The sequence below is a fragment of the Tyto alba genome, unplaced genomic scaffold, assembly GCF_018691265.1.
Source record: "Tyto alba isolate M040663 unplaced genomic scaffold, T.alba_DEE_v4.0 Super-Scaffold_2, whole genome shotgun sequence".
Taxonomy (NCBI): domain Eukaryota; kingdom Metazoa; phylum Chordata; class Aves; order Strigiformes; family Tytonidae; genus Tyto; species Tyto alba.
In genome coordinates, this window is record NW_024881282.1 from 65596377 (window position 1) to 65620425 (window position 24049).

Consider the following 24049-nt stretch of genomic DNA (forward strand, 5'->3'; position numbering starts at 1 on the left):
CCCTCAGATGCTACTGGGAGGTTGATAAGAGACACAGATACAGCTACACTGAAATAAAACATGTTCAAATGGGGTAAAGACCTGACTGGATAAAGCCCTGAGCAACCTGGTCTGACCTCACAACTGACTGCTTCGAGCAGGAGGTTGGTCTAGACACCTTCTGAGGTCCCTTCCAACCTAAGCTATCCAATGATCCTATCTCCAATACCTGCTGTTCAACAGCAGAGCTAGTTTCCTCACAATTTGGAATAAGACATAGATGAAGCAAAAGCTTCTTTTCAAGAAAGTGCTTAGCAAAGCAAATCAACAACTTATTTTTTTCCAAGTCTTTTACTTGCAAGTGGAAGGAAGACATAATCCTAAGAGCATTACTGTGACCAACAGCTCCTGAAGCAGCCTAACTCTTTAGTGGAAAGAATTCCAGAAGTGTCCTAGCTCTTCCTGGCTGGAGGTCACACCACTTTCTCAATATATGTTATTTTCCCTGTGGTAGCACAGCCAGAAATCAGTATAGTATGATTAGCTGCCAAGTTACAGACTGTAGAAAAAGAGCCAAAACTTCCCTTAAACTGCAAAATTGTTCAAAATGTCCACTGGAAACATCAATCACTAACACAACATAAATGCAGAATGCAGAAGACTACCTTTTTAACAGGATGATGTCTTTTAGCTTTGAATCAGCTTTTCTATACAATGTCCAAGAAAACACACTGCATTAAGACAGTACAAACTGAATGGAGATTATTATTTTCTTAATAATAATCTGTATAGAACCTCCAATATCCCTGAAGAAACTTTCATGAACTGATTTATGTCATGTGCAACTTCCCTACCTTGTGAATGCAAGAGCCTATAAATACTTCTGCTTCCTCTTAAGGCTATGAATTAAAAAATATACCATTAATTACCTGTTACCATGAACATGAGAAGCACAAAATGCAAAACTGTAGTGGAGCAAGGTTGGATCAATGACAGAACCATTTTCTGAATGTTCAATCAATTCATTGAGATAGCAGAGATGGCGGTGACAGCCTCTCACTCCGTAGCGAGCACAGTATTCGTCTAATACGAAGACTTGACCTGGGCTAAACCAACCCTGAAAGAGAAAGGCAAAAGACCCCACAACTTTTTGAGATTTCTTTTCCCAGTCACAGCTTTAAAATCAAACAAAGAACCAAAGCATATATTTTTATGTGGATTACATAAACTTTTTATACTAGAATGATTTATATCTGACTAATGCTGATGGCACTGGAAGATAGATCCAACAACAGCCCTCTTGCTGAAAGGGTAAATATCAGGAAACTATTTGCAGCTCTTAGTTACCACTACTATGAAATAGACAGCTTATAAAAACATGCTAATATACCCAAAGCCTGGTACAGATTCAATTATATTAAAAGTTAATATCAGCTAACACGTTTAAATAATTAATTTTGTTAAAATAATTAATTGTAAGCTATGAGAGAACATTTGGGTAATTCTGAGGGACATCAACATGGACATTAAGACACAGTTTCAGGATCATCAGTTCCCAGTGGCTGCAACTTTAATGCGAGAAAACCAAAACTTGACCATTTACCTTATTTCTTATGTAACATGCATGCACTTTTAACAGCTTTTTAACAACTTTTGCTAGTAAAGAGATACAAAGCTAGGTAGTTCTTAAAAGCTGTCTGAGTAAGATGTGTATGATTTGACCTTAAATAATAATTAGATATTCTGGGGCATACTGAGAGCTTCCTTGAGCAGAGTCTTGATGAGGTCAGAATGGCATGACCCTGACACAGACACAAAAAAAGTACAGACTCCTTCCCACCACAGGAGAAGTTCTTGAGTGAATCTAGAGTGTAGAAAAAAAACTCTGATTCTTGGTGTAGAAATGTAAAACTGAAGAGCCTTGATTGCCTTGCCTCCCAATATGAAATAAAAAAATAGCACAGTGAGCTTCCAAAAAAACAGCAGAGAGGAAACCATAAATTTCTGTAAACCACTGCTACTGCACAGGTGTTCTAAATAAGCATTTTGCTTTGTTCTTAACTGTGGTATTTCCCTCCTATCATCCCTGCTAAATGGTTAGGGGTGCTTGAGGAACACCTGAAATCAAATATATAAATAACCTGGATAAGGAAAATGATTTTTCAGGTCATGAATTTATAACATCGGTTTAGTATCTGAAGACCAATATTTCCCTATTGCTTGTGAATACTTCTGCAAGCTCAGATGTTTAATATTTATAGAAAATATCAGCAAAAATACTATTAAACAATACTTAAAAATATATTCACAACAAGTTTAAATCATCTATGTTTAACTTTACTAGAAGACTTACATGAGGCAGGAATTTAAATTTTATATTCTCCCTCAACTCTTGAATGTAACATAGTATTTGTGAACAAGAACACCTCAGTTATTTCACAAATTTGTTTGCTTCTGATTAATTTATTTGAAGTCAATGTTTCCACTACCTTTAAAAAGCTTCAGCTGTTTCTAGAGAACACTTAGCTTTATTACAGCACTCAGAACAGTACTCAGTATTTTAAACTAATATCCAGTCACGTTGCAATGGCTCATGCAGTTTACACAGTGTTTGTTAGAAAATACGGTATTTCATTGAAAGAAGAAAGAAAATATATTTTAACTGAATTTCTGTAATAATATGTATCCTAGCCCTAGATATAATAAACAGTGGTTACTGTGATTGCTATTCTGCCAGTAAGTATGTCGTCACTGTCAGAGATCTCTCTCTACATTTTTATGGAAAACATGACAAAATGCTGCATGTCAATGCCTAGCACTAAAAAAGGAAATAATTATTAAAATTTCTGTATATTCTCATAGGAGAAAATTGTGACAAAATTATAAATTTTTAAAGAACTCATTACTTGAACTTCAGTCTCTGTAAGAGATCTGTGTTAGTGTGGTCATTTTCATATAAATATGTGCCTTCCCTGACTTTGTTCAATCCCATACCATGCATATATCTCACAAACATATAACAACTGTATGCCACAATTAACTGCATATTTTTTATTATATTATTGCAAAAAAACATAAAAAAAAGAAGCTCCCCAATACTAAGAGGAATGTAAAATAAAAGTTTAGGTCATATAGTAATTTAATACAGAATTGTGCTTAGTATTAGTTCTTACACATTATTGGTTTTATTTTCACAAGTTCTATGTGTGGATACTCTATACTTATTGAAATAAAGGGATGTGTTATTTCTAAAAATGATAGAAAATGAGCTGTTCGGGGAAAAAAGATCCACACTTATATGTTCATGTAGTCCATTGCTAACTTGACATTCCCAATATTTTTAATTAAAGAACATAGTTAAATATGGAATTTAACAAAAAATGATCACCCATTCTATTTATTAAAAGCTGAATTTTAAAAAGAACAATAAGAAATGCATCTGCTTTATGGTTGCTATAGCACTGTGTATTTCACCTAACCTCTTCTAAAAGTTCCTGATTTCAAGGTTATATTAAGTGTCTTACTATATTATTATTATAAAAAAAGATTTTGACCCCAATGCACTGTTAGAAAGCTAACCATTTTCTCTTTGAGTGCCAATTACTTTGTACAGATGTACCTTCGGGCCTCTTCTTTGATTCAGTGTGCAACCCACAGACAGAAAATGAGTCCTTTAACTTTTTCTATACATACTTATCTGGTAGTATTTTAAAAAAGAAGCAACTGTCATCAAATAATATTTTTTTTCCCCCTTTTTACACTTGCAAACAAACCTAAAAACCCCCATCATTATCTTTGTATTATACGACTAGTCAGACCAATGGAAAAGAGAAGTAAAAAAAAAGTTATCCTTTTTTCTTGTTGTTGGGATAGTAAAGTGAAAAGATTTATGTGCTATGAGGCATTTTAGGTCCTTAGAGATCACTATTACAAGCGCCACATCAGGTGAAAAATAAAGCCACAGGAAGTTATGAGGTCTGACCCACACAAACCCGTTTAACAAGTGTGTGTAATCTGACAGACTTCCATAAGATTGTTGCTGGTTTTCCCTACTGAAAACAAAACCTGAAGCAGCCCCATCCTCAACTCCTAGCCCACAAAGCATGGAATAGAAAATGATGTGTAGGAAGGGAAAACTGCAGATATAAATACAGTAGCATGTTATGCCAGTATTTTATCTTTTATAGCATTCTGTGAAAAGCATTCATTTTGATACAGATATCACATTATACTTTTTTTTGTTTAATAATTATACTCACATTTGTTATGTGAAATTCAGGTAATACATATATGTCAAAATACCTATAGCACCTGTAGTCCTGCTTCTCTTCTTTTGGTGTTTTTCCTTCTTCACACCATAGTGGAATGAAGAATTACAGGACAGGTGAAAACATCTGACATGAGGCAACTATATTTGTACCTTAAAATGCCTGTACAAGTGTCAGTAAATCCTACCACAGGAGCTCTTACCATTATCAAAACCTTCTGTTTTTATTCAAACCTCCATAGAAGACATGATAAATTTCAGCTGATAAAATCAGAGACAGTTTGGGTCTCTTTGCTTTCTATTGAGTGGCACAGCAGCAGCTTGCAAGTGTGTAATTTTCAAATTTGAAACCAATCGATTGGACCCTTTATTCCAACTACAACCACAGCTATTGAATGAACTAGGAAGAAAGCACTACTTTGTAACAACTATTTCTCACTTCTTTATATCTATCTTCCATCTAGTACTCACCAAACAAGAATAGGAGTCATTCAATCTGTGATCCAAGGTCTGTCTCTGAAGCAGTCTAAAGAGGGAAGCATGATCAAATTTGCAGGGATTAGCAGAAATAAACTCATCCATGCCATGTTTCTGACCACGGTCTGTATCTGTTCACACAAAGGAAAAATGTGCAGAACAATACATGTGAGTGAGTGTGAAGATTTACAAACACAAGTGTACACATGGCATATAAGTCTCAATATCTAAACTTTCTTGATAGTACCTCAAAGAAATAACTCACAGAAGTAGATGCTTGCAGGTGACTTATTATAGAATCTTGTTCTTTAATCTGCAAATAATATTACTGAATTATTTTCCTATCATACCGATCTATGGAGTCTAACAGTGAAAAAAAAAAAAAAAGTTGCTACCCACTGACAGGCTAAACAAAATTTAGAAAGGCTACAAAAAATACAATATAGTACATTAAAATAATTCTTAAAGCATGGTTTTCTAGTGGAGCTTTTCAAATGTTACAATTTACAAAACAATGTTATGAGTACAAAAAAGATGCATTCTATAACTTCCTTGGTTTGTGTGGCTCTTTTTCTAACTCTAGTAAAATAACCAAGTAAATATCCTTCCCTCTACTGTAAAAAAAAAAGAAAGGTTTATGCATTTATTTCTTCAGATAAGAAAGAGCATCTTTCTTTACTGCAGATCAAAGTGCCACTCACAGAAATATTCATCATGGCTTGAAGCCTACTTCTCAAATGGCAAACTGGAGCAGAAATGAACACACTGGTTTGAGCTAGGTCATTTCCAGCCTTCTTTTTGTACTCAGCTTTTAATGAGACAAACCTTAATGTAGTAATGGAAAAGAGCTCCTTCAACCTTCCAGCAAAGAGTAGTAAAAAAGGGAGCAGCATTTTTGTGTAAATACATCGAGAAAACATACCATCCCAAATGGCACTTCAATCAAAGGCCCAAATTTATTGTTCTTCACAGATTGCATCTTTCAACGCCTTTAAACCCCGCGGGTTTATCAAAAGAGAAGCTTCAGTGATTGCTTTCATTAATGCTATGTTTTGTCAAAGTCCTCAATGTGAATTATCTACCAAGTATGGACAGAAAAAGCCTTACAGTGCCCAAAAGGACTAGTTATGTATTAGCACATTAGCTGTCTTGGATTCTATAGACTGTACTGGGGTGAACAGTCCTATCAACTTAAAAATTGACTTCCCCTTTCAATAGGGTCTTAGTTCTTTGTTCCTTTAAATTCAAACCTAAGTCTTTTTATATGCGTTACTAGAAAAGTATAGATCTAAGTGTATCCTAAATGCAATTTTGAAAACCTGCATAGTACAAACCTAAAATTTCTAAAGAAAAGGAGACAAAAGTTTATTGATTAAACCAAATTATAGAGTCAGGTTCATAATAAAACTCAATATTGATCTGTGGGCATGATGCTAACATAATCAGTCACATTTAGAAATTTAGCCCCAGATCATATTGATCCATGTCAAGTCCAACTTTCAGCTGTATTTGTGGATGGGAGAATTATTTAATTCAAGCTGAAGGATCTGCAGCATCACATCCTGGGAAGATGCAGAAACTAATTCATATCACTTGGCTTTGCACTGTCAAAGCAAGAGTCACATCCATGTGACAGATTTCACCAAGGTGGATGTAGCAAATAAACAGTATGACAATACATCAATGGTGTAAGGTGTGAGACCATCATCCCAGAGAAACAGCAGCATATATTTTTAATGGTTTAAGGATGAGCAGTGTATGTGATTACATAGATTAACACTATTTCCATGAGCGTTAGACTAGCCTATCATTAGTGACAAACTTAGCTCATATTTTTGACAAAGGCACATGAAATGCTCTCTCTTAATTAGTGCTATTTGAATGTATTTAAACAAATGAATTCAAAGACAAACAACTGATATCAACACATTACTGAAAGTACTAAACTATAATGTGAAGTTATCTATAGTTTTCAAAATGATCCACACAGAGACAAAAGTTTTCCAAGCCCAATACATTTAATGTGTGACTGGTTTCTATATTTCTTGTAAGTTTTCCTTCTTATAGGAATACCTGATTTATTGAGCCATTATTTACAATAAGATGTTAGAAAAGAATAAGGATTATTATTTCTTTCCGCCACTGGTCTCATGTACAAATTATACACAGCTGAATCTTTCTTAAATTAACTGGCTTGATTTTTTTCTCTGGTTAACCACACAAATATAAAAGATTCCCTTTTTCAAAAAGAAAGTCTGTGTAAGTACTGACAAGTAATTAAATATTTTGAAATCAGGAGACTGGATGTTGCAAATGAAACAGATTCAACATTCTGATACAGTCATCCAGATGATCTGAATGTGTGAGATGACCTACTGAATACAATGCAGCTTGTGAAAGCAGAATCTGCTATTACATAATTTGGGCAAAATAATAGAAAATATTTATTTACAAATATAAATACTTGCTAGATCTCACTCTACAGAAGGATCTATGAGTGATCACCATCTTTTTAACTGAACCAAACAGTACAAATAACATTGCAAAATAGTAACAGAAGATCTGTTACCAAATATATTGTAGCAACAGAAAAACAATTAAAAACTTACCTTTGCCATCTGTAGGCAAGCAGGAAATAATAGAAAAATATATCTAGTGTAATACACTACATTTTATTTTACTGTTATGATATATGTGCAAAATAATTGGTAAATCTTTTTGAAACAACATGGGTTTTTAAAAAAATGTAAGGAATTGATAAAGATTATGAGGAATTAAGAAAAGTTATATGACTGTGATTTTAAAATTATTTAACACCCTACATTTAAAAAATGTTAGAGTAACTGTATTTTTCAAATTCTGACACAAATGAGCTTTAGGTGTCCTGTTCAAGCTGCATGCAAATGCAAAAGACATAAAGTGTGCTATATTGTGATATAAAGTTAAGAAAACATACAATGCCATTTTATTCTCTACACTTTCTCAGTCTTGGGAAGATATGTGGGGAGAACCTTAAAGCAATAGTACTTCTGTTTTTTCACAATTAATTTTGTTCCATTCTTAATGGAATTTGTTTTCCTGCTTTCAAGTTGCCTCTAACTCAAACTCATTCTTTTGGCTGCTATTTCCATCTGTCTGTTTCAGGTTGTGTATTTATTTAATATTTTGGAAACTGTTAGCCAAAAAACTGTCCTTTTTTTTTTTTTTTTTTTTTTGATCAAGGCAGGACAAATATATATATATTTTAAAACCATGGTAAAAACTTACAGAAGCTGTTGCAGTTTTAGCAAATTCTTTTAGACAAGGATATTCAGTTTGCTAGAACAGCATCTTGAATATGCCTTTTGCCATCATTGCAAGAAATCTCCAATTTTAGTCCAGCTGCAAAGGCTATAACAATCATCAGGTTCTCAGTGATTCAGTGGGGTTGAGTGAATTAAGACTACCAAGAATCCCATGTTCATGGCACAGCCTCCAGTAGTTCCTAGTGATAACCAAATCACTAAGCATCATCTCTGTTCTGTTCCAGCTCAGAAGCAAATACATGGTTTCTGTAGCATTTACTCTGTGCTAGGGTGAACTACAGGAACTGGCCTTGCACAGAGGTGACCTCCTCCCTTTTGTGGCTCTCAGTGACATCCCTGCTTGAGTTTAAGCATTGTGGAAGCAATCTGAATTAACTCAGGCAGGCAGGAAAGAAGAGCATGTAGAGACAAGAAATCTAGTATGCAGGGATGAAAAAGATTTAAACACTAGGAGTAGTAGGGTAAGAACTATGACTCTGATACAGAAGAGGCTGGATCTGCTTGGATGAAGATGAAGGTGCACGTGCTCTTTGCAAAAGATGGTGGCAAGACATGTATTACATTCCTTTAAGTGCCACTCCATACAGATAGTGACAGCTTACATCGGAAAAGTTTCGACTCCTGATCATTGACCAGGACTCCAAAGTGCCGCATGCTTAGAAGCACAGGCCAAATAGACAATCTGTACCCTCATAACATTATCATTTAAATATCAGACAATGAAATAGCAGATGGAGAGAAAGTGGCAGGATACGAGAAAGCAGGTGGCTCATATGACCCGACTGTCAGGCTGAGGATAGCACACTGATGGACTGCTAGTATTTTGCTGAAGGACAGGTTTGAAGAGGATACTAGTTAGTTTTTGCATGTTTCTGAGTAGCATAGGGGAGATCATAAAGGTGACTTACTGACTTCATAGGGTGAGGAAGCCAGTGCTAACCTTTTCTTTCTAAAAGGGAGATGGGGGGTAGTTGGAGGCAAGCAGGAATGGGACATGAAAGGGAATGGGGAACCATGCAGGGAGGGTGAAGTTACTCCATTCTTCCAAAGTATAGGATGGTTATAGAGCTGTCAAACCTGCTGAGAAAACTATGTCAAATGAAAAAATATCTTTTATTTCTCTTTGTTTCTAAAAGATTTAATTAATTGAACATACAGAAGGAAACGTTATAGAACTATTTTAAAAGTACTGCTTTACAAGAACATTATCAATTATTCCGAAATTGAGTAATGCCACCATAAAGTTAAGCAGTGGTATTTCTTGTTTGTATGTATTACGACACCAGCAGCTTAATATTAATCATATTCTGGTTTTCCCACAGAGTCTTTAATGTAGCCAGTTCAAAGATCAAGAGTGATACAAATAACATTAAAATAACATTTAAAAGAAACATGAAATTAACAATTTATTCCCCTATCATTAAACAATGATAGGGAGATAAATTTTATAGCGCTTATTATTGGTATAACCAAACAGACTGCAAATGTTAATGTTTTATTTTCATGACCAATCTCAAAGCATTTCTTCATTTGGCAAATTGCCTGCACTTCTTGATTACACAGCACTGACTGCTCCACTTGGATGATTTAAATGTCCCCACAAGCTTCCTGCATGATGCTCTTTTGGTCAGATGGATGTTTCATTTGGAAATGTTTTCAACATTGCTGTCATTGAACTGATATCTTGTAAAACCGATGTATGGCCTATGTTTTTGACTCCTTTTGCTACTCCCTTGCTACTTAATAAACAGGATTTGATGTTTTGTACAGGGGCTCTAAAGAGCATTTTAATGAAAGCTGTTATAACTGGTCTATGCAAAATCTCAAATTATTCTCCTTTTGTGAGCTGCTTCGGTAGTGACATCATACCAAAAGAGAGATGAGGAAAACTATACATGTCAGATCAAATGATTCCTTGCCTTACTTGGTGTTCCAGTATCTGTCTCTCTCTTTTCTTCTCTGCGAGTATTTTCACAGAGACCATCTCTGAATGCATGGTGGTGTGGGATCATAATGATGTTTGGCTTTGTGTTGCTTCATTATGACATAACAATCCCCTCATGTGCTGCTGTTACTCCATTGTTACAACCAAGTTATTAACAGTGTTCATCACTTCAGCAGCTTTTCTAACTGTATGAATAGATCTTTTAATACATTGCTCCTTAAGAAAGGGATAGCCTCCTGCACCTTTACATGACTCAGATGAACCTGTTTTTAATTGGCGCTTTCCCTGAAACATTCATGTCCTTGGGAAACTTCTGGCTCTTCTACAATCACGCATTCTTAAATACGCTGTTCTTTGCATTACAGCATGCTTATTTAGAATAGTGGAACTGAAGAGCAGTTTTTTTTTCCTTGATCATTGCTGACATTAGCCTGTCTTCACTTCTGTTTTGGAGACAACTAATACTTAAAAAGTGCAGTACCAAGTTGCTTTACTTAGAAATTAAGAAACTGGCTAGTATTCACTTTAGAAGTTGGACAGGTACAATAGTAGTTTGATTCCAGTGCCACACTTAAATGTGTATTTGCCTTATTGGTAAAATCCAATATCAAGTTTCTTCTAAATGCCCTACAGGAATGACCCTAAAGTGCTATACAGCATCAACAAGAAGATACTGCACATTCAGTTCAGTTAGATATCTGTAGGTTGGCCTTTTGGAATGCTGCTGCTGTGCACATACAAGAGCAACTTTTACATTTTCTGCATTTGTGATAATTGCTGCAAAGATCAGTCAGTTCTCGGCTATTGTTTAATAATCACATGTCTAGTTTCTTTTCAGGAGTTCCTGATGTGTTTGTTTTGATCCAGTTCTGAGGTGGTTGGATTTTGTTCGTGTCATTTAAAGCACTCTTTTGTACAAGGAATTATGTTATGTGGACAAAGCACCAATAACTGCAAAAAATACAGCCTTTGGTATATAAAAGGAGTCTCTTACTCCTCTTCTACTACTTTCTTTTATACAAAAGGAGTTCATGTATAGATCACAGGAATAATTCTACCACAGTTTATAAATCTCTTAAAGAGTTTTGAACTTGAGAATACAGAAAACAGTAGAGGCTGTGGAAACAAAGTATAATTTATTGTCATTTACACATATCAATTGATTAAAAATGTTAAATGTTTAATGAAATGTTTGCCTTTGACAAGCTATTATTTTCAGCTAATAATGTAACATTAACTTTGGATGGCAGAATTTTGTCTACAAGGCAGTGGAAAACGTAAATGTTAGCATTTATTACTAGCAAAAAATTAACCTTAATACAGTTAGGTATGTGGCATATTAATAATCATTTGATGTTTTAATTTCTTTAATGACAACTTTCACTTGGTTTTCATACTTATCAAGAGAATTTCAGGATTACAGAAGATATTTTATAAACACAATATTTAAAAATGTTGAAACGTCTCCTTAAATTGATTTTTCTCTACATCCAACAGTTTAAAGATATTTAAATTTTTTCAAGTTATTGAAAGTTCTTTCTGTACATTTTATCAGGATGAGTGAGTTGCACTTCTTATTTTCCTAGAGGATGAGGAAGGTGGGAACAGACTTTCAATGCTTGATTATTACTATTAAATGACATTTGTTTTGCAAAGCCCTAGTTTGTTTTCTGCTTTCTGTATCTGGAGATGTAATCTTGTATTGGCTGGAAATGCTTACATGATGTATTAATTGAAAAATAAGACAAATGAGAAAATAGTTGACAAATTCTCTGGTCATAACTGTATTTCCTAATACTAAAAATGTATCATAGTAAAGAAGTAAAAATTTGAAATTAATTTCACTTAATATATAGACTAGCTCTCACGTGCTCAGTGTTATATCTTAATTAAAAAGAAAATACTCTTAACTTCATGTAAACGTTTTTCTAGTTCATTCAAAAATGAACTTCTTAGGAAACCAAACATATTTAAATCTGATAAAAGGTCAGTTAAATATTCCTCTTAGGAGTAAAATTGTGCCCCAAGAAAATCAGCATATTATATGTTATATGTAAATGGAGCAGGAATCTTAGAAAATTATTTAAGGTTGTATCTGTAAACCCTAGTTCTTGCAGTTTCATAAAAACTGATTAATTTGATTATGTCCATTTCTACCATAAGTGCAAAAGACAGAATAATAAAATTTTCCTTATGTAGGCAGAATTGAAGATATTACAGAAATCAGTCATATATTGATTCTTTTAAGACTAAACCTTACATTAAGTTAAATTTCACAAGTTACTCCATTGCAAAGAATTCTATTAATTAATTACAAAATACCAACATTGAAGTGTATTAAAACCAAAGTCAAATAATAATTTAACCATGGGTTTTTGATATATATATCATGTCATATCCGTTTATGCAAGTTGATATATAAGCATGACAGAAAAATACATGATATTTTGAGGCTTTTGAGCTTCCCTTAAACTGTATTTAAAGTAAACCTGATTTTTCCTATGGTTTCCAAGAACTGTAGTCTCCCTAACTGTCTAAGATAACATCAAGACATGTCAATCTTGTTTTTTAATTCTTTACCACTAATTTTACTTCTGGAAACCCAATTTCAGTATATCCAAACTTGTAGTTGTTCCTTGTACCTTTTTCTTTCTATAACTTTGTCTGCCATGAAGTCAGCATTTTTTAGTTGCTTTCACATCCACATAAACCCTGTGTCCAAGAAGAGGAGCAATTCCTTGGCTACTGCTGTCTACGGTCACTTCTTTTGTCCTTTCTAACTGATGCATGTGAAGTAGAAACATTAGGAGGGGAACACAATGAACTCCCAGTACCCAGCCCAGATCCAGGTAACGGGGAGGAGGTGAGCAGAAGCACTCCTCAGCTGTTGCCCCACATTTGCTTTTGTACTGTTACTTACATCCTACAAAATACTTCACCTTAACACCCCCCGCAATAAATGGTTACTTCACCCTTCCGAACTGTTTCAGATTAAAAATTCAACAGATGTCAGTGCTTTTGTGAGATTAAACTATGTTTTTTTCAGTGTTCTTGACAGCCAAGTCGGGATTTTAGATAACTACTACTGAGTTTAATGAGCACATTTTACTGCCTTCTAACAGCAAAATGATAAAAGATTGATTACAGTATGAATGGAAGGCTGTGAGACCACATGATACCAGAACTGATGGAGGAGTATGGTTTGGGGTCAACCTACTTAGAATTTCAGATATTAAACCAAGTTGAGTCTAAAACATAGATCTCATTTCTATGACTCCACATATACAGATATATGATAATGAAGAAGGATTATTGCATACAGTCATATGACGCTGTAAAAATTTGATGGTTATTACAAAAATCCTTGGATTGCACTCAGCCTCCAGAATAAAAAAAGAAAAATTATTTATGTTTCCTATGTGCAGATATCTACATGACACAATACTTTCAAAGAGATTATGAGAAATTTTCAAGATATGGTTAACATACGTTATCTACCTTGATTTTCTCTGAAACAATATTTTCCTTAAAGAAAGATGAGGAAAACTCAAACCTATTTTATTTTTTTAAATTTTTTTTTAATATGTAGTTTAGTATTACACTGAAGGGTGCAAAAATCCAGCAGTCCATCTATTCCTTTCAGCTCACAATGTACTATCTGCATAGCAATTTTTAAATAACTAATATATACAATGTATGATAAAACTGACCTAAAACTACAAAATTCTGAAAATAGATTGATGCTTTTCTATTCAACACTACACTGGCTCACTACTGAAAAAGATAATGTAAACCAAACACCATCTCCATGGTAATATGTGGGTCATCTGTAATGAATATGAAGCTAATTGCTGTATTTTCATGGATTATAATAAAAATAATGACCTGCAAGTCAGGATTTCCCTTGACGGTAATAATAATCTGAGCTAAAGAGCTTCTGGCTAACAACAAACTGCTAGACACATTTCCCTAGTGAATGAGCACTGCTTAATTAAACTTCATGGAGGGAGCTGCTACATATTTTACCAACTAAAACCAAATACAAAGCCACAAAAGAAAAAGAAATCCAACTTACAAAGTAGGGATATATCTGTGTTGACAGTTCCTCCTTTAGGATTCATCTTCTGAGCTTGACTTGTAGGAATAGGCTTATATGATTGACCCGTGGCTCTGTACATGGCTTGAACCCAGAGTATTCTATCCTGCTCATCATCACTGGCAAATATCACAGTATCACCTTCTTTCACAGCATTGAAAAACATTCGACCACCTTGAAGACCTGGAGCATGAAATAGGAAGGTAATCTTAATAAATACAAGTTACTTCTAAATCGCTATCAATGTTTATTACATTAATGGTTTTCCTCTGTATATGTGTGTTTGTGGGGGTGGGTGTTAAAATATTTTATAGGTATTTATGACCTAGAAATATAATAAACTCTAGAGCTATAAGGATCAAATGGCAATACATGGAAGTTACATATAAGTAAAATGAATAAAGAAGCCACAGGAGAAAATATTTCAATAATTCTGTTTCCAATTCAATTCCAATTTACTTCTTATTCATCTTCTCTGTGTCATATGCTATTTTGCATTCCTCTAACATATCCTTCTTGGCATCATTTTCTTAGCTGGAACTCCCTGTCAACTTTATCTCTTCTTGAACAGAAGCAGCTCCATACCTCTTACCAGTGTTGCTCCTCCTTCCTTGGTCCCTTTTTCTCATTCCAGTGCTTTGTTCTGAGAGTGCATAACCAGAACAGCACACAATACAATCAACGTGGCTGTTCTGGGGAATTTTTTATGACAACATTGTTTTGGATTTCCAAACACCTTCTGAGCATTGTTTGTCTTCTCAATTATTCTAAACATTGAGCCAATGTTTGCAAAGGTCTTAGAAGTTTCTTAAACTCATAACCCTCCACTGCGTAGGTAGAGTAGAATAGTTTTTCTCTACATGTGTAACTTTGATTTTCCTCTGCAATTTTAATACTAACTTGTGCAGATTTTTATGATACCTTCAAATTTATTTTTAAAAACTCTGAGTAATTTGTCTGTATCAAGCACTTTCATAATTCACCTACTTTTCTAAATTATTTATGAATATACTTCACAGTGCACTGCCATGTGGCTCCACCATCAAAAACAGAGAGAAAAGGGAAAGACTGACTGGAATTAATAACTTTTTCCTTGCATTATATGTGGTCCTACAATGTTTCAGGCAACCTTAGTGTAAGTTTACTGTTCATTCTTCTTACAACAAGCTTCTTTCTAAAAGCATGATTGTTCACACCAGAAAATCCTAGTGGAATAATTGCCAAAGAACCTTGGGGTTTTATCCTGCTAGATTAAAACGAGCAAATTGAATCAGCCATTTTACACAAACATATCATACTCCAAAAGCATGAAAAGTACCTGTGTGAGGAGCTGTATAATCCACAGTGTATCCTTCGAGTTGCATCAGTTCCTGAGGCTCAGATTTCTTTTCTCTGTAACTGCACATTGCAAATGTGTATTGGCTAACCTGAATAAGAAAGGACTTCTTAATTCCTGAATATCATTCCAGAATGTTATAACACATGAACCACAGTTTAAATTAGCTTTCAGTTGTGCTGAAGAAATAAACCTCATTTTTTTTTTTTCCAGAAATATTTAAAGTCTAAAGCTTTGTGTTCCTTCCACTTCCTGCCAAAAGAAAGGAAAAAAAAAAAAAAAAAAAGCCATAAACACAGCTCTGCAGTTTCCTGAAATACAACATATTTTGGGTGGTTGCTTTATGAAAAATTGAAAGGAAGTAAATTAGGTTCTGGTAGGGAAAATATATGGTACTGTGGTACTGACCAAACTGCTCAGTCTACTGTATGAGAAAAAAGTGTCCTGTACTCCAAAAGGCTGGAAAAAGAGGACTTTTATGTAAGAATTTGAGAGACACTGTCAGTCAACTAAAACTGAGTGCCAGCTTTCCGTATCAAATTTAGTACATTCACTTAAGTGGGCTGTACCAAAGACAGCAAGCTAAATATAAATAAACACAGAAAACAACCTAGCCCATCACTTCCAGAAATTCAGACCTGCAGGCTAAAAGGGACTATTACAACTGGCCAGCCTGTCCTCCAGCATGACATACAGGACTGTTTGCGCATTGACCACACAGTTTTGCTTTCATTTATAGTATGTATATAAAGCCCTGACGTGGCATCACTGGGGCGGGGTGAGATGGCCCTGGGAGGCTGAAATGGGGTCCTGGGCTGTGGGCAAGGTGGGGACACCCCCTGGGGAGGGGCTGGGCAGGGACAGTCGAGGCTGGTGGTCCCCTTGGGGCCTTGACACATGGCTCAGCCCCTATGCCACGTCATCTGCTCTAGGTCCAGCATTAATATCACCTGTATTTCTCTCTTTATATTCCCAAGAACCATATTTGCCCTCATGCAGAAGCACAGAGTCACACACCTCTAAATCCTTTGCAATTAACATCATATTTCACGAAAGCTCCCTCTTCTTTTCCTGTAAACTGAACCTACAGGTTTAATTTTTGATACAGGCACTGTAGTAAAAACATTTTTCAAATTATTCTGTTCTGTTGAATGAAATAACCTGGCAAGCACCAGGTCATCATGCACATCTTCATGCAAACAACTCCGTATAACTACACTGTACAGACAACCTGAGCCATCAAAAGGAATCTAGCAGATACTAATTGTAGAAATGCATAAGATGCTATTTTTTTTTCATATTTCCTCAGCCACTATATATTTTTGAAGATAAGCTTGTGGAAGATCTAGGCTATGTGTCTTTGTACATTTTTAACCTCACCTCTATAACAAGACAAGAGATTATAATATTGTTGATTTTACTTTTCCAAACATATTTCAAATGCATTATTTTATTTTAAAGGAACATTTTATTAAAAGATATTCATGTCACAATCAGTCTTACACTTCGTTATGTTGCTGAAAATGTGACACTCTAAAGTCTCTCCACTAAGGAAACAAATAGAAAAACTCTGGAAAACTCTCTTGGGGAGAAAGAGTGTCAGCAAAATAAATACAGAACTTGACTCATTTGTTTATACTTGCAATCTCTTAAACTCTTTCCTTCATGGTTATTGGTGTCTGCTATCAGTTACAGAGAGAACCACCAGCACAATCTGAAATTACACTTTCTAATATAGATCTATGACTGCGTTGAAGTATATTGTTAGAAGTTAAAGAAGCTGTAGGTAACTTTACCTTAGAATTCATCAGATTAATATCAATGCTTTATGGAATAATGGGTACTCAAAAGTCAGGACTATGTACAACACGTTCTCAGACAAAATCAGAATGAAGCCACCTTCTTAAATAGTCATTCTCAACTGAAGAAAAGGCAATCTTCTTCCTACAACTGCATTTACCCGAATTTCATAATTTTCCAGAGGTCTAAACACCCAACTACCAGCTACTCTACTTTGTAACAAAGTGGAAAACCAACAGCCTGTGTATGCATGACAGACAGATAGGCACAGAAATGTGGGCATGACTTATGAGCTGTGTCACTAGAGGATAATCCCCATGGTGCAGAAAGACCCCGTTTAACACGCTGGGAGGAGGAATTGTTACTGCAAACCTGTAGGCTGACTCTGTGGTCCCTGCTACAGGGCATCACTGAGCAGCCTGCTTCAGGAGTTCAGCAGCGAGAATTAGCCTGCGTCGTTGGCATGTTTAGAAGAAAATTATCCATGAAGGAAATGACTGACTTTTCAAACACTAGAACAGATGAAATTAAAATGACAGAAGTGAATCTGTATTCAGATTACTGGAGGAAGATATTATCAGACAGTAAATGAAGTAAAACACAGCATGTCCAGCTGAGGCTTTTTACCTAACAGTTTATGTCCCTGTCTTTTTCTAGTTTGAAATTAATAACCTTTTAGAGAAGTGACTGGATTGTAAAAGGAAGAAAAGAAAATATTATGAATAGGTTAAAATTTCCAGACTCTGCAACCTTCCTATAACACTAAGCTCTTCTTTCAGAAACCACTAACAACTTCTAATACATGTAGCGGTAACGAAGGTGCACATTACTCACATCACGCTCCTGGAAAATCAACATTATTCAGCTAATTTCACACCTGAGTTAAATTTCCAAAGCATGTGTAAATTATACTGATAGCCTGGCTTAGAACTGAATTTCATGGCCTTAATATTTTACTAACATAAACTAAAAGCTAATCTATAGAGGAAGACTTCTCAATATGTCAATAATATATCAATACATCAGACTGATATTCATTACTGAATGCTTATTTCATACATATTGACTTCATCTTATTGTCAGTGTATGTATCATAGCTGGATTATATAAATGAGCCAGAGCTGTCTGGAAAGTAAATACTGATTTAACATGGTAATTTTTATATAGCGTAATTGAATTGATAGCTGCTTTTAAATTAAACAGTCGTCTAAATCCCATCACAGTTGGAAAATTCCTGTAATATTCTCCTCCAGTATTTCAATTTCAGCATAGAAAGAAGAAGATAGTTAAAATTGGCTGGAATAAACTGGTGTCCCAGATTGCTCCATATCACATGCACAGAAAGACTACGTGTCTCTTAGGTGCACACTTTAAAACTCAGATGACACCTGTGGCTTAGAGGAAGAGAACCAGGTCTTTCTTTTTGTGAAAGGGGGCATGTAAAGAAGGAGGAGTGTTAAAGAAAAGCATTAAAGACAAGGGACCATCTAGCCTTTTTTTTTTTCTGTAACTTTAAGTTATTTTCCCTTCGCATCCATGCCTTAACAGCAATCCTACATAGAAATCTTCCCAAACTCTACAAATCTTCATAAAGTCACAAAAAGTCCTCATCTTTTCACAGAGGATCTTGGTAAAATCAGAACCAAAATGAATTCAGGACTTTCCAGAAGAACCTGTTCAACCTTATAACCATTACTCAGTGATTATCAATATGTAAGCCAATTTATATGGAAGCCGGGGAGAACACTGTATTGACATCAAGCTTAGCAAGAATAATATGCAAATACTCTCAGCTTTTAACTTTATTTTAGTAAAGACCTTGTTCAGGATTCTTTTATTTTACTTCCTTACAATTATTAGGAGTAGGAGGAGACGAGGTGAGTGTGACTGACAGAGTGGTAGAAAAAGGAATCAGTTTTTTTGTAAAGTAGTTTTGGAAGCCTTTTTTCTTAAAAAAGCCTTGTTAACAGGGTTCATCCTTTGTATGTTTATTGAGACTCACACTTTAACAGTTTTGTGTCAACAAAACAAAGGACACAGAAGAATAGCATTCTCTGAACTGACTCAGAACATCAAATTTGTAACTGCAATCTGAAGAGAAGTAGAAACAGAAAATAATGATTTTTCCCAAGACTTACAAAAATCATTCATTTCTCAGTTTTGACCACCCAAAATCTATTTTTCTATTCCTATTCTATTAATCTCATGCTAATGTCACCATTCACTAGCATATGAAAATACTCACAGTTCTAGGTGTGGACAAAAAGTTATGAAATACCAGCCTAGCACATTTTTGTGGCCAACAACAATTGCTACACTAGATTTTCTGTAAGAACTACATAATTTTACCCAATTTAATATTGAAAGGATAGCATTATTCAAAAAATATTTACAAAGAACTTCTTAACAGTAACTATTGTTTCTTTAATTTTAAAGGCAGGAAATCTTTGTTGTGGTAGAATAAGTTAAACAGTAAGTACAATCCACTTTTTGAAATATAATTTTAGGTTAAATTGAGTGCTGCTAGAAAGCTCTCAATGTTTCAAGGTCACAACAATTTAATTCAGAAATTTCTAGGTTTCAGCTGAAACATTGCTCAGTGTAGGGACTCACTGATATATATATGTAAAACTCAGTGACATTCCTGTTTACTACATATTTAAAAAAAATAATACTCTGGATGTCTCTATACTGTAATAAGCTTGGAGTAGTTTGCCTGAAGATACTAATTTACTAATGGCTCTAGAAACCATACATGAGAAAACTGATAGTGTAAGACTACTTTTTAATGAAATTTCATGGCAGACTACTAACCTGAACAAGAACAAAGTAGCGTTTTTTCCACCGCTTCCAAACCTTCTGTCCTAGAGCGTACAAATATCTGCAAAGGAAATAATAAAGGGAATGTTTTTCCATTAATAAGAAACATGATATTAGGAGGACCCAATACAAATGAGTATATTCATTTGCTCTACCTACTGAGATGCTTCCTCAGAGTTGTCACATCTAAGAAGTTACTCTTATTTCTATTTACTCAGATCATAGAAATGCAAAGAGATATTTCTTTTCACTCAAAATAAGACAAATAGCAAAACCAAAAGATCTCATGTTTGAGAAGACTAACCTGTTTATCCCTTCTATTTAATCAATTGCACCTGAAAATAATAATAAAAAAACCCTAAAATAGAACACTTGACTACATGGAAATACTGAATGTTAGAAAAGTCAAACTCCCCAACACTTTTTTTTCATTTTGTTTCCACAGATGTGCTAGTGTTTCTCTAGTCTGTGAGAAGTCAGTTGCAGCGCCAGCTTGGGAAAATGCTCAAATAACAAAATGCCAGCAGACACACAAGATTAAATTTCCCAAACAGGAGCACTTCACTATAAAAACTCTAAGATTACAAAAAACTCTGTCATCTTGGCAATTTCAAGGCTTTCAAACAAATAATATAATCAGGAGTATCAACCAGTGAGATGATGAAACCACAAATGTTGATACTGTTTGGTGGATGAGGAAGCATCCTCATTATCCAAGAAGTTGCGGCAAGTTTTATGGCATTACAGTGACGCTTTTTTTCTGTCACTGTAGTCATGTTGCACTTTTGTTAACAAAGACAGCAAGAGGAAAAGGATGAGCTGTGGGATTGTAATTAAGAGCCTATGACTGGTAAGGATCTGTTGCTTAAAACCTTACAGGACAGCAAAATATTACCTATGAGATGTTCCTTCTGGCTGTCCAGCTTCTCTCAAGGGCATCTAGTACAACTAGGTGGGTCAAAGGCAGAACAAAGGTCCAAATTGTTCAGACCAATGAATGCTGGCTTCACAGGGCACTGTCCAGAAGATGACGGCACATATTATGGAGAAGTCATAGTAACTAGGATTGGAGATGGTTGGTTGGATGATTGGTAGATGGAAAGGTGCCTTTGTGGTAAGAGGATAGGGTCTGTTGCCCTCTACTTTCTGATCACTTCTGGGGGTTTGTTGTCTGGTGTTTTTAACTCAGTTGTAAACACAGCAATGAACCAACATCTACTGTTAAACAGGTAAGTAAGATACAGGCAAAACCTTTTTCCCACCTGTCCTGGACACACACTCAAGCACAACTTTAGGTATCACAAACGACAGATTTTTGTTTAACATTAATGTTCAGCATAATGCTTATTAATTGTTGTGGCTTGTTAGATTATGTAGCAGCTCCCTCATTACTATGACACCAATATCTTTCCCTTGTTCAACTCCTGCTACACCTGTGTTGAAGCTCTGTCTTGCTTGGTTACTCTGCTTTTTATTCGTATGAAAGAGAGGACAGCTGGTTTTGTGTACATGACTACCAGCTGTTGTAGACTTCTTTGGATAGTGCAGATCCTGCCACACTCTTTTTAACTTCTTAATTCTGTGATTATTATCAATTCAATAAGAAGAAAGGAGAAGAGTAAGGGTTATGTCAGAAAGGGTACCAAAAAAAGGGCCTGCTAGGATTTATTTGAAAGTTCATAATGTTTTGCAACTAAGGAAGCATTTACCTCACAGTGATGGGCACGTATTCCCCCCCAAAAATATGAACTGTTTTGCTTTTCATACATGTTTCAAAAGAGCCAGGCACGTTCCCCTAAATCAAAGCATTTACTTTCCCCAAAGCACACAACAGTGCTATTGCCCTCTTAATCTCTTTACTATTGCTGTATGGTAGAGGGGTCATGACTGATGAATTTCACTCAGCCTTGAAGACTAATGACCAGGGGGGCTGTCGTGGTTTGAGCCTGGTCTGCAGCCAACCACCACACAGCCACTCTCTCTCCCTTCTCTTCTGGCAAAAAGAAGGGACAAAGAGCCAGGCTTATGGTTCGAGATAAGACTGGGATGGGGAAAAAATGACCCTTTATGGGCACGAGCAAAAGGCAGACTCGTTAGGGGAAGAAAAATAGAACATACATTTATTACAGACACTAACAACACTTAACAGAGTAAGACAGTGAGGAGCATTGCCACATCTTGAGAACAACTTCCCCCCACCCCTCCCAGCAGCGCAGGGGCAGGGGATGGGGGGAGGGTAGGGGTGGGGTGCAGTCAGTGCTGCCGCTTCTTCCATCTTCAGTGGGGGGAGCTTCTGGAATTTGTTCCCCCTGCTCCATTGTGGTCCCCCTCTCACAGGAGACAGTCCTCCACAAACTTTCTCTGATATGAGTCCCTCCCATTGGCTGCAGTGATCCCCACAGTGCTCCATCATGGGTCATCAACTTTCTCCAACTGGATTCCCTCCCAAGGGCTGCAGCCCTTCCTGAGCTGCTCCGGTGTGGGACACCCCCACATGCTGCAATCCTCAGTGCTGAATTACAGCAGTGGGGCTACCTTTTCCCACAAGACCCCGGCCTTTTTCGGGCACAGCACCTTGATCAACCACGTGAAAACCACAGGCCATAAATCAATGTCTGCTCCACCGTAGATCTTCATGGGTGGCAGGGGGGGCCGCCCTGCCATTTCACCACAGGATACAGGGGGGTCTCTGCTCCGGCACACCTTCCCCCTCCTTTCTTCCTCCACTGATCTTGGTTTTCATGCAGCTGCAGCAACTCCTCCTCACAAGTCTGACTGCTCGTCACCACGTCCCTTCTTAAATATGTTATCGCAGAGGCGCAGCTGGTTGGCTCAGTTTCCAAACAGAAGTGGAGCTGACTTGGAGCTGGGGGAGCTTCGAGAAGCTTCTCAGATGGGGATGCCCCTATAGCCCCCTCCCCTGCCACCAAAAAACCCCAACACTCACTCAAACCCAGGACAGGGGCAAAAAGTAAATGGGTACTAGAGGTGGCCTTTGGGCTCGCTCAGTCCTATGCCTGCCCTGATCTTCACAGTGATTCTGCCACCACATCCCTCAGAATATCCTGTAGGTTTCTCTGATGCATGTTGGAGGGTAACTGCCCCATTGACTGTGAAGACCAACTGAGAATAGAGTCCTCAAACGCTACAGTACAAAGATATCCTGGTCATGTTCCCACGCTCTTGCTGTGTTTTAAGTGACTGTAAAGGAGCCAGGGACTAACAGCTGATTTTTCTTGCTCATGAGTAATTCCAATATTGCCATCAGTGAGTAATCCTGGTATCATCAGCGGTAGTCACTTTACATTCTAACAGAAACATGGCAGAAAACAAGTAACTCAAACTTATAAGCACTAGGTTTAATTAATTATTTTTCATTGTTAAGTGAGCCTGGTATAGAAACGTGCTTTTAAAATAAGAGATCTTAAAAGTACATTTTCTATCACAGAAAAGGTTGGTTGCTTTTTAAATTACTTTTCATGTAAGGTATACCACATATGGTCCTGCAGTACAGGCAGAACTATCACAAGTTACAATAAATTCAAAATTATAAAATAAGAAAGCATACAAAAAAGAAATTAAATAGCAAAATGCACTTTTTATTCTTCCTATAAATCACTTCCAACTAAGGTGTTAAGTAAGAGCTTCCTTGGGAAACAAAGGAGTGGAACATTAACTACCTAACTTTAGAATCTGCTGACTTAGGTAACAAAGAAAATAGCATTCATAACACAAAACTGTGATTTAGTATAGAAGTGCAAAGTCTTTGTTACTTGGTTTTACAAATCACTATAAACACATGGTTATACTCCTATGTTATTTATTCCTCTTCCAGTGACATCTCTAATGGTGACAGGTTTAGTCTAATGTAAAAAGTTTCAGCTATTTACAAGGGATATGTCCTGTGCCCATCTTAAGTGTGCATGGTCCTGAAAAATTAGATTAATTCTTACTCAAGAGTCTCACATTTATACGCAGAAGGAGCCAAACATCTAAGACTTCTAGAATCCTATTTGAACTTCTC

The 24049-nt window shown here is 36.0% G+C and overlaps 1 protein-coding gene across 20 annotated transcripts in view; it reads right to left on the bottom strand.

The window, feature by feature from the left end:
* The window catches only part of CADPS2 (calcium dependent secretion activator 2), a 316654-nt gene that overhangs the window by 100495 nt on the left and 192110 nt on the right, over positions 1-24049 (bottom strand). For 12 of the 20 annotated variants that reach the window (XM_042792987.1, XM_042792985.1, XM_042792977.1 and 9 more), the window contains exons 9-14: positions 20020-20086; positions 15388-15496; positions 14049-14252; positions 7333-7341; positions 4718-4854; positions 909-1096 (exon numbers count right to left, since the gene is read on the bottom strand). In XM_042792987.1, coding sequence (XP_042648921.1) covers positions 909-1096; positions 4718-4854; positions 7333-7341; positions 14049-14252; positions 15388-15496; positions 20020-20086 — 714 coding nt within the window. The remainder of the gene's footprint in view (positions 1-908; positions 1097-4717; positions 4855-7332; positions 7342-14048; positions 14253-15387; positions 15497-20019; positions 20087-24049) is intronic. The other 8 variants (XM_042792988.1, XM_042792986.1, XM_042792978.1 and 5 more) reach the window with 1 other exon arrangement.